General features: G+C 50.7%; 1 protein-coding gene across 1 annotated transcript in view; it reads left to right on the top strand.

Moving 5' to 3' along the window:
• Window positions 1-9179: 9179 nt before the first annotated feature.
• Window positions 9180-16779, top strand: part of LOC138822861 (ubiquitin carboxyl-terminal hydrolase 10) — a 49605-nt gene continuing 42005 nt past the window's right edge. The window contains exon 1 of the mRNA XM_070015818.1: window positions 9180-9283. Coding sequence (XP_069871919.1) covers window positions 9263-9283 — 21 coding nt within the window. The 5' untranslated portion in view covers window positions 9180-9262. The remainder of the gene's footprint in view (window positions 9284-16779) is intronic.

Raw genomic sequence — 16779 nt, 5'->3', positions numbered from 1 at the left:
CACCCAAGGGCTCAGGACTGCAAGCCTAGGTACTCAGGTTCAGGTCTGAGGATTGTGGCTCCAAGCTAGCAGAGGCAGAAAAATCCACAAGACTTTGTTTGTTTATTGCTAGTCCTGGGGCTTGAACTCAGGGCCTGGGTGCTGTCCCTGAGCTGCTTTTGCTTACGGCTAGCAAGCCACCACTTGAGCCACAGCCTCGCTTTTGGCTTTTTCTGTGTCAGTGGTACTGAGGAATCGAACCCAGGACTTCATGCGTGCTAGGCGAGCACTCTCCCACTAAGTCACATTCCCAGCCCTGGCTGTTGGTTTTTTAACTTGTTTTATGTGAGTATGCCCATACACATGTGTGCCCGTCCTGGGGTTTGGACTGTGGGTGCTGTCCCTGAGCTTTTGGGCTCAAGGCTGGTGCTATACCATGCAAGCTGCACTTGTGGCTTTCTGCTGGTTAATTGGAGGTAAGAGCCTCAAGGACTTTCTTGCCCAGACTAGCTTTGAACCTTCAGCCTCAGATCTCAGCCATACGAATATCTAGGATTACAGGCATGAGCCACCAGCCCCTGGCTTCCATGAGGCTCTTATCTCCAATTAACTAGAAAAATGCCAGATTGGAGGTGTGGCTCAAGTGGTAGAATACAGGTGTTGTTCAAGCCCAGGACTGGCAACAAAAAAGAGAAAAGCTAAGCAAGGCTCTGAGTTCAAGACCCAGTATTGGCACACACCCACGCACACATACACGCTCTGCTGTGTATCAGGCAGACACTGTTGGGGCTGCAAACACGAGACAAGCATCAGGGTACCTGCTCCATAACCGGCCCGTGGCCACACCCCAGGTGAGGTAGGAATGAGGAATACAGAGGTACCAAAACCCTCTGACTGCTATCTAGTCAGTAACATTACACATGTCAGTTATTCAACTATTCAGCAAACTCATTGGAAGAGCAACAGGCACTGAGCAAGAGTGGTGGGAGGCAGGGCAGGCCAGCAGGGCAAGGGAAGCACAGAGGGCTGTGGTCCCACTTGGCTCTCCATAGGAAAGCTCCGGCTGCTACAGGGACAGGCAGGCAGGCATGGTGCTGGGCGTGGTGGTGCACATGTGTGGTTCCAGCACTGGGGAAGCTGACACAGAAGGATCACGAGTTCCAGGCCAACCTGAGCTCCAAAGGAAGACTCTCAGAATACACAAAAACAGAAATCAAGTAGTATGCACATCATGGTGTTCAGCGCATTTTCGGAAAACCTATCTGATGACTGAATGAAGGGATGTCCATTATGGCTGCAGGACCCTCAGGATAGCAGGTAACTGACTTAAACACATGAAAGTATTCAGAACAGGCCTGGGTGCCAGTTGAGTTGTGCCTGTAATCCTAGCTACTCAGGAGGCTGAGACCTGGAGGACCGAGACTCCATTTCCTGTTAACCAGCAAAATGCCATCATGGAGGTACTCTTAGGTGGGAGTGTACCAGTGGTAAGCAAGCCAAGGCAGAGCAGAGGCCCTGAACTCAAGCCCCAGTGTCAGTACAGATACAACACTACAAGTGTAACACTAGGGCAGAATGTCACCTCATTCATCAAATACCATGTCTCCTGAGAGTTAGTCATGGGGCTTGAACTCAGGGCCTCGGTGCTGCCCTTGAACGTTTTTGTTCATGGCTGCCGCTCTACCACTTTGAGCCACTTCCAGTTTTCTGGGGGTTAATTGGAGATCAGAGTCTCACAGCCCTTCCTGCCTGGGCTGGCTCTGAACCACGATCCTCAGATCTCAGCCTCCTTTAGTATCTAGGATCACCCGGTGAGCCACCAATGCCTGGCTCCTGTTTGGATTTTGAACTTGGGGATAAAATGGTGAGAAGGACATGGTGTGTCTGAAGCCTGTGAGAGTGCAAGCCTGAGGGCTTCCTCCAGAGGGCGCTCTGGAGCAGCAGGCACCAGCTGGGGAAATACCAATTGTTAGCCTGCCCCAGGCTGACTCAACCAGCCTCTCCCGTGGTGGCCCCACCAGCTGGGTCTCTTCAAGGCCTCCCCATGATGCTGTTGCCCCCACAGGCAACAATCAACTGTATCCAGTGCTCTGGTGAAAGCCTGAGCCAGGAGCTTCTCCCTGGTGAAGCACTGCCCACAGCTTCCAGGCTGGCGTTACCTCTGCTGGGGCCTCACACCTGCTGGTATCCCAGTCAGCACCTCCAAGCGTCTTCCTGTTGACGCAGCAGGAAGCCCTGGGGTCCCACCCAGAGCCAGCCTCCAGCATCCGCTGGCTCCATTCCACAGGATCTTTTTTTTTAAACCAAGCATGCTGAGATAGTGATTCATCCACCCCAGGGGCCTGGCCCCATGCAGTCACCCAAAGACACTAAAAATACACTGCTACTCTACGCCTTGAGAGGTTTCCAGGTCCTCCAGTGCTTGGGCCCCTTTTTGTCCCAGGCTGAAATTCAAGAGACCTGGGTTTGTCTCTCACTGGCAGAGCTCAAGGTCTAACCGTGCTGCTGACCACATCTTGGTGACACAGACCCAGCACGGGCTCGTGAGTCAGGGTATGGAGCTTTTCACTTCAGCTCTGTTGTACATCAACCGGAATGAGACAGGTCATTAAATTTCAATCCCTTACGTTATGGGGTAAGATGACTGGAGAACATTGGGGAGCCTCCTCGTAGAAAAGGGGTGCATGCCTGTATGTTACAGCCTCTGAGACCCCATATAATGTACCTTGCTTAATTTTGCATAAACCAGGGTTTCCTGAGCTTGTCCGTCCCTGGATCCCTCCTTCCCACCCTCCTCTAGTACTAGCTGGATATAGACATCTCTACATGTAACTCCTAAGGAAAAGTGGGGAAGTAGACCTTTCTTTGGTGCGGGGGGAGGGTGTCAGAGACTGGGACTCAGACCGACGCTTTCCCTCTGGCTGGTCCTCTACCGCCTGAGTCACACCTCCCACCCCAGTAGCAGACTTCCGTGTCTTTCGTCCCTGGTAGATCAGTGACTGAGGTTACCTGTCTAGAATGAAGCCGCAAAGATACCACAGAAGACACGGCTGACCTTGGAAGACGTGCTTACCCAGGAGGGCAGTGGCTCCACACAGCTTCTGTGTTTAAGGTCTGGCTTTACGATTTTCACAGGTCTTGAATCCTGATGTGGTTACTGCATCTGTGATGGTTAATTTTATGGTCACAGCACACACACACAGCAACCAGATACAGTTGCAAGTGCTTCTGAGAAAGTGGCTTTCGGATGTGGTTACCATTGACACTGATAGACGGGGAGAAAAGCAGATTGCTGTCCAGGAGGTAGGTGAGCCAGATCCAATCAGTGGAAAGCCTTCTAAGAATCAAGAGTGATCCCCCCTGAGCCACAGGGAGTTCTGCCTGCAGAGACAGCCTTTGAATTTGGACTGGAATATCAGCGATTCTCTGGGTCTCTAGGCCAGCCAGCCCATCCTGCAGATGTAAAACTTGAGGCCTTGCACTTCTTTGTGTGCTAGTTCTAGGGCTTGAACTCAGAGCCTGGGCGCATCCCTACGCTTTTTTGCTCAAGGCTGGCATCCTACCACTTGAACCACAGCTCCACTTCTGTTTTTTTGTTGGTTAATTGGCAATAGAGTGTCACAGTGTCATGGACAATTCCTGCTCAAACTGGGTTCCAACCATGATCCTCAGATCACAGCCTCCTGAGTAGCTAGGGATTACAGGTGTAAGCCACTAGCACCCAATAAGAGATTTTTATTTTTTTCTATTTGCAGTACCATCTCTACTGCACCAAGCATGTGTTTGTTGCTTTTATATTTGGGCAGAAGCCAAACTGAACCTTTTTTTTTTTTTTTTGGTCGGTTGTGGGGCTTGAACTCTGGGCTTGGGCGCTGTCCCTGCACTCTTCAGCTCAAGGCAAGCGCTCTACCCCCTTGAGCCACAGCACCACTAGTGGTTTATTGGAGATGAGTCTCACGGACTTTCCTGCCCAGGCTGGCTTTGAACCGCGAACCTCAGATCTCAGCCTCCTGAGTAAGCTAGGATGACAGGTGTGAGTCACCAGCGCCCGGCTTGAACCTTTTTTTTTGTTGTTGTTGTTGGTTGTGGGGCTTGAACTCTGGGCCTGGGCCCGATCCCTTCACTCTTCAACTCAAGGTGAGCACTCTGCTGTTTGAGCATTAGCGCCACTTCTAGTTTTCTAGTGGCTAATTGGAGATAAGAGTCTCACGGGCTTTTCTGCCTGGGCTGACTTTGAACTGTGATCCTCAGATCTCAGCCTCCTGAATAGCTAGGATTACAGGCATGAGCTACCGGCCCAGCTCAAACTGGACCTTTTAAGTGGAGCTCAGGCCTCACCGCTGACCTTCATCCAGTTGGTCAGGATCATGACATTAACAGGGGGTGGGGAATAACTGGTATCAGGTGGAGGGTGTCCCATCTCCTCTCCCAGGATGGAGAGTCTGTCCAGGATGTTGGTTTGAAAATTATTAGGCTCAGTGGTAGAGTGCTTGCCTTGGGTTCGATTGCTCAGCACCACATAAACAGAAAAAGCCAGAAGTAGCAATGTGGCTCAAGTGGTAGAGCGCTGAAGAGCTGAGGCCCAGAGTTCAGGCCCCATGACCGGCAAAAAACAAAAACAAAAAAATAATTATTGTATAGGACTGGGCCTGTGGCTTAGCAGTAGAATGCTTGCCTAGGATGCATGAAGCCCTGGGTTTAATTCCTCAGTACCACATACACAGAAAAAATCTAGAAGTGGTGTTGTGGCTCGAGTGATAGAGCACTAGCGAAGCTCCAGGACAGTGCCTAGGCCCTGAGTTCAAGCCCCAGGACTGACAAAAAATAAAAACAAAATCACTGTACAACCAATTTAACAGCAGTGCTAATAGCAGTGTTATCGGATATCTAAATCATTTTTATTCATCAAGCAAGCACAGTATAGTAATTACCTATCAACCGGTAATTATACTTGTACTATTTTTTTTAAGCTTCCATTAAAACAAAGCATCTTAAATTGGCAAGAAACAATGTGTGTCACAAGTCAGTTAATTCCAAGACATTTGTCTGTCACCACGTTCACTAGGATGAAATCTGACCACATGCTAGATGCCGCACACATCTCCAGGTCTGGGTGTGCTCTGCTCCACCTATATCTTGGGGCATCTCAAGGTACAGAATAAGAAACAGAGGCTCAGACCAGAGAAGTCACTGCTGGAGGGACTGAGCTAGACTGGAGCCTAGAAGAGCTCCCCAGAAGCCAAGGACCTGAGTCACCAGGCCGTGGGGCAGTGTGCCTGCCCTCCTTGCGGGGGTGGGGGGGGGTGGGGGGAGGGGGGTGGGGGGGTGGGGACAGAATGGAGGGGCCATGGAAGGGAAGGGCTGTGCTCTCAGAAATGCTGCCATTCTCTTAGCTGGAGGTAGTGCCCGTGTGTTTGTCCTACCAGCCTGAGGGCAGTTCACGATGAGAGCTGTGGGGTAAGAGCACCTCTCCTCCTCGGGGATGTTTCCCCATCCTCCCAACCCAACAGTTCAAAGGTGCCAAGTTGGGGCTCTGGTGGGTCATGCCTGTAATCCCAGCCACCCAGGAGGCTGAGATCTGATGATTTTGAAGCCAGCCCAGGCAGGAAAGTCTGGGAAGCTCTGATCTCCATTTAATCACCAGAAAACTGGTAGTGGTGCTATGGCTCAAAGTGGTAGAGCACTAGCCTTGAGCAAAAAGAGCTCAGGGACAGTGTCCAGGCCCTGAGTTTAAGCCCCACAACTGACAAAAAAAAAAAAAATCCTATGGAAGAATTTTCTCTTCTACGTGCTGACCCACCCCCCTGTGTATTTTGTAAACAGGTAGACTGACTTTCTCTTTTGTGTCTGTAAAGCCTCAGGAAACTTTTCCCATGGGAAAACACACCATTCAGGGTAACTTGAATCTCTGTTCCTCGGTCATTTAGAACAAACTATTTTCTTTTTTCTTTTTCTTTTGTCAGTTAAGGGGCTTGAAGTCAGGGCCTGGGTGCTGTCCTGAGCGTTTTTACTCAAGGTGAGTGCTCTACCACTTTCAGACACAGTACCACTTTCAGTTTTCTGGTGTTCACTGGAGGTAAGAGTCTCATGGACTTTCTTGCCCAGGCTGGCTTTGAACCATGATCCTCGGTTCTCAGTCTCTTGAGTCACTAGGATTTCAGGCGGGAGCCACCAGTGCCCGGCTTCAAACTATTACTTCTTTGAAAGCAGACTCACTGCCTTATGTGGACCAGGTCCCGTTTTTAGCAGCACCAGTCTGCATTACCACCTTCTTGGAGTTGCCAGTGGCACTGGCCTCTCAGGGCAGGAGGAGGTGGGGAGGGCCTTGGTTCTCATGGGGATTTGTGGCTGTCTCCAGTTCCAGGCCAGCAGTGTCTGAGCCTTTGAGTATTCCACCAGGTCTCTCTGCCTCTCCATCCGGCATCTGCTTGGTACTTCCGTGACCACAGTTGCCCCTGGCAGCCTGCCATGCCACTCAGCGAGTGTCCTCAGTGCCCCCTGGATATCCAGGGAGAAGCCTGAGCGATGCCATGAGGAGACCGGGCTGTGCCCCGCTCCAGGTGCCTCCTTGTTGAACAGCCTGGCAGCTTGCAGGCTACGCTAGGTCCCGAGTGACTCCATGTTATCAAACTCCATGTTATCATGCCTGTAAGCCTAGCTACTCAGGCAGCTGAGATGTGCGGATCACTATTCAAAGCCAGCCAGCCAAGAAAGCTCAGGAGTCTTTTATCTTCAATTAACCACCAAAGAAGCCAAAAGTGGAGCTGTGGCTCAAGTGATAGTGTTGGCCTTGAGAATAAAGCTAAGGGACAGCAGCTAGGCCCTGAGTTCAAGCCACAGAACTTGGGCACACACACACACACACACACACACACACGCACTCTCACACACACACACAGCAACATTTTGTTCTATGTGCAAACACCTTGTGGAATGACTACATCTTGTGATACAAGTGAATCTATCCACTCAAACGATGACATGCACTGACAAGTTCAAATCTATAATCCTAGTTATTCAGGAGACTGAAGACCAGACTGCGAGGAATAGTCTGTGAGACTCCCATCTCCAGTTAACCAGCAAAAAAGCAGGGTTAGAGGCGTGGCCAAGTGGTAGAGCACCAGCAGAACAAGCCAAGCAACCATGAGGCCCTAAGTTCAAACTACAGTATTGACCAAAAAAAATAAAATTATCACCTATGAATGAACTTAACCAATTAAATGAGGAACATGTGGACATGTGGTATACCACCTATCTCAGAAAAACCAGGCCCAGGAATTCACAGAACACACCAGAACAATGCAGCCCCTCCCCTGGGTCAGATAAAAGGAGGGGACACCTTACACTGGGGACAGTGGCACCAGAGATCTGTCATCAGACCAACTGGTATGTGTGTCAAGGATCAACAGGTGACCATCACAGGCTTCATTTCCTGGGGCTTCGCCTCAGCTCTGGACCCCTGTGTGGCCTGTGTACCCTTGCCTACCTTCCCCTCCCCGGAAGCCTAGAGCCAGCTCCACACTGGAGTCAGGTGTGCACTTTGACACCGCTCTGTGCAACAGAGCACAACAGCTCTGACTGGGCTCTTTATGTTAATATCTTATCAGTCCAGTGCCAGTATCTCAGCCCTCTGCTCTCCTCTTCAGTCAGACCTCTAAACCCTACAGCAGTGTTAACCCTTTCTTAGCCATACTGGAATCTATCGCTGAGTGATGTTCACCTTGTGATCTGAGAGTTCATAGCAGTAATTAGATTAGAATTAAAGAACCTATAATTCTGACATTGTGGAAAGACACAAGTCTCTCTCTCTCTTCCTTCATCCCTTCTGTGTGTTTGTGGTTACTGGGGCTTGAACTCAGGACCTTGAGCTCTTACTTCATTGTTGTTGTTCACTCTACCACTTGAGCTGTAGCTCCACTTCTGGCTTTTTGCTAGTTAACTGGAGATAAGCGTCTCATGGACTTTTTTCCCCTGGACTGGCTTCAAACCGCAATCCTCAGATCTCAGCCTTCTGAGTAGCTAAGATTATAGGTATGAGCTGTCTGAGCCCAGTTGAAACTCATTTATTTTTCTTTTTAAACTTATTTGTTTTAGAGTAATTCTCCTCTTCAATCTGTGCATTTCTGGAGTGGGAAGACCTGGGGTTATAGGAGGTGGCAGTGGATGTCCTGGCTCACCTCCAGTTTAGTACAGGACCTGGCAAGACCAGGCTCTGTGCAGGTATTTGTTGGACAAGTGAAACCAGCTATCAGGCTTCTGAAACTTCTTTTCTTTGACTGAGACCTCTCCTGGCCTTCACCTGATAGTCAGAAACTTCTGGAGGGGCCGGAGGGGTAGCTGACCTAGCACTCAGGAAGTTTTGGGCTCCCTCCCCACCTCACACAGATCCGAATTCTAGGCTGAATTCTAGGCTGGGGTCTTCAGCCCAGCCCTCAGGAGGCTGGGACTGCAGGATGCCGTTTGGAGACAGCCTGGGTAACAAACTCCTGTCTCAAAAGGATGTACTTTTCCTCCGAAGACATTTTATTCCTCACTCACAGGTGGGGAAACCAAGGCTTAGGAAGGCGCAGCACAGTCTGAAATCCTACAGTGGAGGTGCGGGGATGGGAGATGCGGGTGGGGCGGGGCGCAGGGGCCAGGCCTGGGGCCCCGCGGAGCACGGCCGGGCCTGGGGCCCCGCGGAGCACTCGCCGTGGAGTCCCACGCTCTCGTTTATCTTTACTTTTTGGGGTTCTCCAACGCTTGGCAAAAAGGCGTCGGTCAAGAGGAGACCCATGAGCGAATGGATAGCAGCATCGCGACTGTCAGACCAGGGAGCCCCGGCGTCGTCCGCATGCCCGTGCCCGGGAGGCGTCCGTGGGGCGGGGGTCCGGGACGCGCCGTGCCAGCCGCGGGGCCCCCGGGGGTGAGGAGCCTGGGCGCTGCGCAGCTCACCCTCACGCCCTCCCCCGCTGCGGCCGGCCGCTCGGGCCCCCGGGCCCCGCGGGGACCCCCCCCCCGACGCCGCCCTCCCCGCCCGCAGGCCCCACGCCCGCCCGCACGCACGTGCGTGGCAGCGGCCTCCGGGAGCCGCGCAGCGCGGCTCGGGCGGGCTGCAGGGTCGCGGCCGGGCGCACGCCCACCTGTCGCGCGCAGGCGCAGAACAGCGCCTCCCGCCCGCGGCGCGTCAGTGCGCAGGCGCGGCGGCCGCTGCGAGTGTGTGAGTGCGGCGAGAAGATGGCGGCGGCGGGGGACGCGGCGTGAGGCGCCGGAGCAGTGCCGAGCCTCATTGAATCGGGCCGCCATGGCCCTCCACAACCCGCAGGTAGTCCCGGCCGCGGTGTGGACGGAGGACCCGCGCCTTGGCGGCGGCGTTGGGCGGCGGGCGCGGCGCGCGGGGCGGGCGGCGCGGTGGGGGAGGCGCGGACACGCTGCCGGCCTAGGCCTGCGCCGCGCCCCTCGCCGCCGCGCGCCCGCCGCCGCCCCGCGGCCGGGCCTCGGAGGGTGGGCTCACCACCGGCCAGGGCCGGCGGGCGGGAGCCGCCCCGCGCCCCGGGGTCGCGGCCGAGCCCGCGGCGACGCGCCGACCGTGCGGCGGGCCGGGCGGCCTCTGCGCGGGCGGCGGGCGGGCGCGGGGTGCGCGGGGTGCGCGGTGGCCACGGCCCACGCCCCTCCCCGCCCCCCAGGCGGCGCCCGGCCCAGCGCGGGGCGCGGTGCTCCTCTGACCCCCGGGCGGGGGGTCAGCCGCGGGCTGCTGTTGCGAGGAGAAGTGGGCCGAGTGGCGGGGGCCGCGCGTGAACGTGCCTCCGAGTGACCCGGGCACGCACCCGGCCCGGCCCGGCCGACCCTCGCCCCCCCCCCCCCCCCCCCCGGCGCAGCCGCGGCCCCAGCGTCCGGGCGGCCTCACGTCCTGTGCCCGGGGAGCGGGCCGGGCGTGCGTGCGTGCGTGCGTGCGGCGCCCAGACCTCGGCGTGGAAGGCCGCGGGCAGCCCCCGCCGGGCCGCCTCCCGACCCCGTGCGGCCCTCGCCGAGCCTCGCCGGGCCCGCAGACTCGGCTTCAGTGGGGGCTTTGCGGGGACGGCGGCGAGGAGGCCGGCTCCTGGAAAGCCGCAGTGGAAGACAATACCCCTTCCCCAGCACGGGGTTTGCCGTCCCTGGCGAAGGAGGTCGGCCCGCCGACCCCTCGGAAATAACGAGTGTGCTTTGTTTTGTTGAGGCCGGGACTGGCCTCGAACTCGAGGCCCTCCTGCTTCAGGCTGCTGGGAATAGGTGCCACCGCACTCTTGATCTCAGGGCCTCCTGCTTCTAAACAATGTTTAACAACTTGAAATAAATAACTAATGCATGTTGTAGAATTTAAAGGTGGAAAATCTTGTTAAAACGTAGCTCTTTCAGGAAACAGTCTTCCTGCTAAATTTGAGGTACTTAGCTTTTGTCGGACCTTTCCTGCTTTGACTTCCCTCCCTCCCTCCTCTCTCCTTCTCTCCTTCTCTCCCTCCCTCTCTCCCCTTCTCTCCCTCTCTATGCCAGTCCTGGAGCTTGAATTCAAGACCTGAGCACTGCTTTTTTCTTTTTTGGTCTGTCGGTCCTGGGGACTGAACTCTGGGCCTAGGCGCTGTCCTTCAGCTCTTCACCTCTAGGTGAGCGAGCGCTCTACCACTTGAGCCACAGCACCACTTCCGGCTTTTTCTGCTTATGTGGTGCTGAGGAATCGAACCCAGGGCCTCAAGCATGCAAGGCAAGCACTCTACCACTGAGCCACCTTCCCAGCCCCCCTGAGCTTCTTTTGCCCAAGGCTATCACTCTGTCACTTGAGCCACAGTACCACTTTTGGCTTTTTCTGTTTATGTGGTACTGAGGAATTGATCTCAGGGCTCCATGCATGCTAGGCAAGCACTGTACCACTAAACCACATTCCCAGCACCTGTAGGTTTAAATTTATTTATTTTTGGCAGTCATGGTACTTGAACTCTGGGCCTGGGTGCTGTCCCTCAAGCTCTTCAGCTCAAGGCTGGCACTCTACCACTTGAGCCATAGCACCACTTCCAGCTTTTTCTGCTTATATGGTGCTGAGGAATGAAACCTAGGGTCTCATGCATGCACGGCAAGCACTCTACCACTGAGCTACCTTCCCAGCCCTGTAGGCTTACTTTTTTTTTTTTTTAAACTTCTTGTTTTTTTGTTGGTCATAGGGCTTGAACTCTGGGCCTGAATGCTGTCCCTCAGCTGGTCAGCTCAGGGCTAGCTCTCTACCACTTGAGCCACTGCACCATTTCCTGTTTCCTAAGTGGTTTACTGGAGATAAAGAGTCTCAGGCTGGCTTTGAACCACGATCCTCAGATCTCAGTCTCCTGAGTAGCTAGGATTACAGGCGTGAGCCACCAGAGCCTGGCTACATTTACATTTAGTATATATAGTTCTTTGCACCAAAAAGGTATGTGCACAGTAGTTGTTGAATAATTCTGGCAACTATATTATTCAGAGAGGCTCTTAAAAGATTTGGTATTTGCCTTTTCCACAACTTGGAATGCCAGTTAAATAACTTGATTTTAAAAGTTAGTCTGAGTAGGCATAAGGCTCATTATGAACTATTGTATAATAACAGTATTCTTGGTATTCTTTTCTTTTTTTGTGTGCTTGTTCTCGGGGTTGAACTTGGAGCCCAAGTTCTTTCCCTGAGTTTTTGTGCTCAAGGCTAGCACTCTACCACTTGAGCCACAGCTCTACTTTTCTGGCTTTTTGGTGATTAATTGGAGATATGAGTTACATGGGTCTTTCCTGCCCAGGCTGGCTTCAAACCTTGAGCCTCAGGTATCAGTCTCTTGAATAGCTTGACTTACACGTGTGAGCCACTGGCACCTGCTTTATTCCTGATGATTCTGAGGTGAAGGAAACATGAATAATTCACTTCCTTTAATAAGGAAATATCAGTGCACAACTGATGGAGGCTTAGCTAGTGATGGTATGTAATGTAACTATAATTTTATTTCTGGTCTTGTCAGTGTGTTTTAGACAATTATTGCCTGTACATCAGAAAACTGGACCAGTCCATCATAGCTTAAAACATAAATTTGTGAGCAATACTTGAGTTTAAACTTCTTGAAATAATGATTTCAGTGTTTACAAGGGCTAGTGTGGAGAAGGAACAAAAGAAATAGTTGGATTTCTCAGTTATTTTGAAAAGGAAAGTAAAGGAAATAATAGAATCAGGTATGATAGGATTTAATTACTGCATCTTGCCTCAGTTCTGAGCATTTGTGTGTGTGCGTGTGTATGTGCATTTGTGAGTCTTCAACTCAGGACCTCAAATTCTTTTTTTTTTTTTTTTTTCTTTTTATCTTTTGCCAGTTCTTGGGCTTGAACTCGGCCTGGGCACTCACTATCCCTGAGCTTCTTTTGTTCAAGGCTAGCACGAAACCACCTGAGCCACAGTGCCACTTTGAGTTTTTTCTGTCTCTCTCTTTTCTTTTTTTTTTGTCGGTCGTTGGGCTTGAACTCTGGGCTTGGGCGCTGTCCCTTGGCTCTTCAGCCCAAGGCGAGCGCTCTATTTCTTGAGCAACAGCACCACTTCCGGTTTTCTAGTGGTTTTATTGGAGATAAGATTCTCATGGCCTTTCCTGCCTGGGCTGGCTTTAAACCTTGATCCTCAGATCTCAGCCTCCCGAGTAGCTAGGATTACAGGCGTGAGCCACTGGCACCCAGCTGAGTTTTTTCTCTTAAGTGTGGTATTGAACCCCGGGCTTCATATGTGCTAGGCAAGCATTCTTCTACTAAGCCACATTCCCAGCCCAAGGGCCTCAAATTTTTGCTTGCTCATGGCTAGCACTCTACCATTTGAACCAGGTCTCTAGTTCTGGCTTTGCTGGTTAGAAATATGAATCTCTGCAGTTTGTCCACCTATGTTAGCCTCAAACCCTGATCCTCAGATCTCAGCCTGCTGGGTAGATTGCTGGTATGCTTGGCTAGTTCTGAGCATTTGAATGAAATGATTTAATTCAGTTACTTACTGTCTTAAGGATCTTACAACTTCAATGGTCACTCATTCATCAGATCTGTTTTTCTTACCATATGCTTAATTCTGTGATGTTTTTTGTTTGATTTGTGTTTGTATTTTAAGACAGGGTCTTACTATCTAGTTCAGGTTGGCCTGGACCTTGTTATCCTCTGCTTCAGCCTCACAGGTGTGCAATACCTTGTCCAGCTCATACTACTTGCTTATTGTTGGAAGTAACAACCATAAGTTAACAGTTTTGGAGGAAAAAAAATGCCAAAAGACCAGCTCCCCTCTGCCCCCCACTGGTTAATTGGAAATGGAGTCATGGGACTTGCTTGCCGATGCGGGTTTGGAACTGTGATTCTCATATCTCAGCCTCTTGAGTAGTTAGGATTATAGGCATGAGCCACCTGGGCTTGACATTTTTTGTGTGTGTGTGTGTGCCAGTCCTGGGCTTGAACTCAGGGCCTGGGCACCGTGCCTGAGCTGCTTTTTGTTCAAGGCTAGTGTTCTCTACCACCTGAACCACAGCACCAGTTCCAGCTTTTTCTGTTTAGGTGGTACTACGGAATCAAACCCAGGGCTTCATGCATGCTAGGCAAGCACTCTACTACTAAGTCACATTCCCAGCCCACAAATGTTTTCATAAATTAGAAATCAGAGGACTGATTAAATGGCTTGAGATAATTAATTTGAAACTCCAAGTCCTTTCAGTTACATTGAAGTCCCATAGTGTCTCTACAAGTAGTGCTTAAAGCCTTTCTCCAGTGTGAATTCTAGGCCATTGCCTTCCATAAAGATTCTTCCAGTATCTCTAGCTCCTGAGTAACTAGGATTGTAGGTATGAGCCACTGACACCTAGCTCTAGTGTAATTCTTGACAGGTACATTTTGGTTTTAGTATCACATAGCAGTGACTGAAGTAAATACAGTTATTTAAATGCTGAGATGATACGTGGAAATAGTTTTCCTTTGTATAAGAGAAAAGTATTTTAGTATGCCCTGAGACTGTGTGTGTTATCAGACGTCTCTAAGTTCGTGGTTACCTGGTGTGGTTGCTGAAGGTAAATTGTGCAGATTCGGGACCTCCCTAACACATTATTCATTCAGCCCAGTCTCTGTGAGGCAGCACTGAGACTAGTGAACAGTAAGTGAGCCCACCCATTCTCCAGAGTAAAACATTAGATGGCACTAACAGTATTTAAATAGTGATATGCATAAGAAATTTTCATGTGTGTGCCACTTCTGGGGCTTGAACTCAGGGCACTCTTCTTGATTTATTGCTCATGGCTGGCAATCTATCACATCTTTAGTTCTGCCATTTTGCTGGTTAATTGGAGATAGAGTCTCACAGATGTATTTACAGCTCAGGGCTGGCGTCAACCTTCCATCCATCCTTCAGGTCTCAGACTCTTGAGGACCTAGAATTACAGCATGAGCCGCTGATGCCAGCCATAGAAAATCTTACAGGAGAAAGGAATCCCAAAACTTGATAATTGTTGTTTAATGTTGAACTTAAGTGGCATGTTTGCTCCATGCTGTGATTGCAATGTAGTGTTCCAGTAATGGAGAAAAGTTGGATCATCCCCAGTTGAATTAGTTACATCAAAATTGTTTTGTTTGTTTTACAAATTTCAGATGTATAAGTACTTCCTATTAAAGGATTCAAGTTTGCAAGTGGAGCATTAAACATGGTTGCTAAGGATACTTTTTATTGTTAATGTCCTAACGTATAAAAAATAATAGAAAGTTGCTTTTTATTTTATAGTTAGGTTGCTACATTGCTTCCTAGTACTATACTTGCAAGAATCACTGTAGCACAAAAGAGACAAATGTGTTTGCAGTGGAATTTCTGGCCTTGGGCCATTGGATTACTGTCATTTGTCACTTTAGTGCCACTTCAGCAGTGTAGATGTTCACTTCCAAAGACTTGCATGTGCTTGGACTGCAGTTTTCCTGTCTGTTAAGTGGTCTCCCAAACAGTTTTTCTGTGACCATTTCTGTCAGTGCAGGCTGGATTAAGAACTAGGGTTGGACCAGGCATGGTGGTGCACATCTGTTATCCCAGCACTCAGGAGGCTAGAGTTCAACGCTAGCCTGTGCTATATGGCAAAGTGCTGTCTCCAGAAAAACAAAATGAATCTAGTGTTGGGACATAAAAGTAGACAAAGGGATATGTTTTTGTTTCAAGGATCAGCAAAGGTTTAATGTACCATCGGTAGATGTGGAATCATAAGGTTACAGAATTTAATGAGCTCGCTGTTTTCTGATTATTAGAAAGTTCTTGTCTCTGTCCCTACTTTCTTCTAAAGACTTGGGAAAACTAGAAGCTGCTCACTCCATTCTGCTCCATCTTAATACCTGTTTGGTTCCAGTTGCCCTCTCCTAGGAAAAAGATGGTGAAGAGTGTGGTTTGGGGCTGGAGAGGAGGTGATGTGAAAGGGGGTTCAAGCTTGTCTTCCGGGCTCCCATAGAGTTGGGAGAGGAGAGTGTATGTTCAGCATCCAGAGCCTCTGCATGAGAGTGGTGGCTAGTCTTCCTTGACCTCTTGACCCCTGCCATTCTCCAGGTCAGTTCTTAGCTATTTCATCAGCCAGGGGCCATCCATCCCCTAAGCCCACACTGGAGTTTTGCAGCCAGTGATTCACCACATGAAAGTATCTCCTCATTGAAAGACAGTCTTTTGGTACCTTGTTTTATATCTGGCAGCTTCATTTCACCTCTCATCATCTGATGGTAGTGTATTTTTACTTCCCATTTGTCCTTGCCTTATGAAAAAAATGTGCATGCCCTCTTTTTCTTTTTTTGGTTAGTTGTGGGGCTTGAACTCTGGGCCTGGTTCTGTCCCTCAGCTCTTCAGCTCAAGGTGAGCACTCTACCACTTAAGCCACAGCACCACTTCCGGCCTTTTTTGCTTACGTGGTGCTGAGGAATCGAACCCAGGGCTTCATGCATGCGAGGCAAGTACTCTACCACTGAGCCACCTTCCCAGCTCCTGTATAAATGTTACAGTAGGTGTACTTTAAGAAGCTGAGTGTAGAGGCCAGGCGCCAGTGGCTCATGCCTATAATCCTAGTTACTCAGGAGGCTGAGATCTGAGGATCACAGTTCAAAGCCAGCCTGGGCAGGAAAGTCTGTGAAGCTTTTTTTTTTAAGTTAAAAAAAATTTTTTTTTGGTTGGTTGTGGGGCTTGAACTCTGGGCCTGGGCGCTGTCCCTGCGCTCTTCAGCTCAAGGCAAGCAGAGCACTCTACCGCTTGAGCCACAGCACTACTTCTGGTTTTCGAGTGGTTTATTGGAGACAAGTGTCTCACGGACTTTCCTGCCTGGGCTGGCTTTGAACCGTGATCCTCAGATCTCAGCCTCCTGAGTAGATAGGATTACAGGCATGAGCTACCAGCACTCGGCTCTGTGAAACTCTTATCTCCAATAAACCAACAGAAAACCAGAAGTGGTGCTGTAGCTCAAGTGGTAGAGTGCTAGCCTTGAGCTAAAGAGCTAAGGGACAGCACCCAGGCCCAGAGTTCAAGCCCCATGACCGACAAAAAAGAAAAGAAAAGGGCTGGGAAGGTGGCTCAGTGGTAGAGTGCGTGCCTTGCATGCATGAGGCCCTGAGTTCGATTCCTCAGCACCACATAAGCAGAAAAGACCGGAAGTAGTGCTGTGGCTCAAGTGGTAGAGCTCTAGCCTTGAGCTGAAGAACTGAGGGACAGCGACCAGACCCAGAGTTCAGGCCCCATGACTGGCCAAAAAAAAAAAAAAAGAAAAGAAAAGAAAGAAACGGAGTGTAGAAAAAGAAAACATTAAAACAGCACAAAATAGCCAGGCA

The sequence above is a fragment of the Dipodomys merriami genome, unplaced genomic scaffold (assembly GCF_024711535.1).
Source record: "Dipodomys merriami isolate MVZ:Mamm:240054 unplaced genomic scaffold, mDipMer1.0.p SCAF_116, whole genome shotgun sequence".
Taxonomy (NCBI): Eukaryota; Metazoa; Chordata; class Mammalia; order Rodentia; family Heteromyidae; genus Dipodomys; species Dipodomys merriami.
The sequence above is the reverse complement of the archived record's forward strand: the minus strand, read 5'-3'. Positions and strand labels throughout refer to the sequence as shown.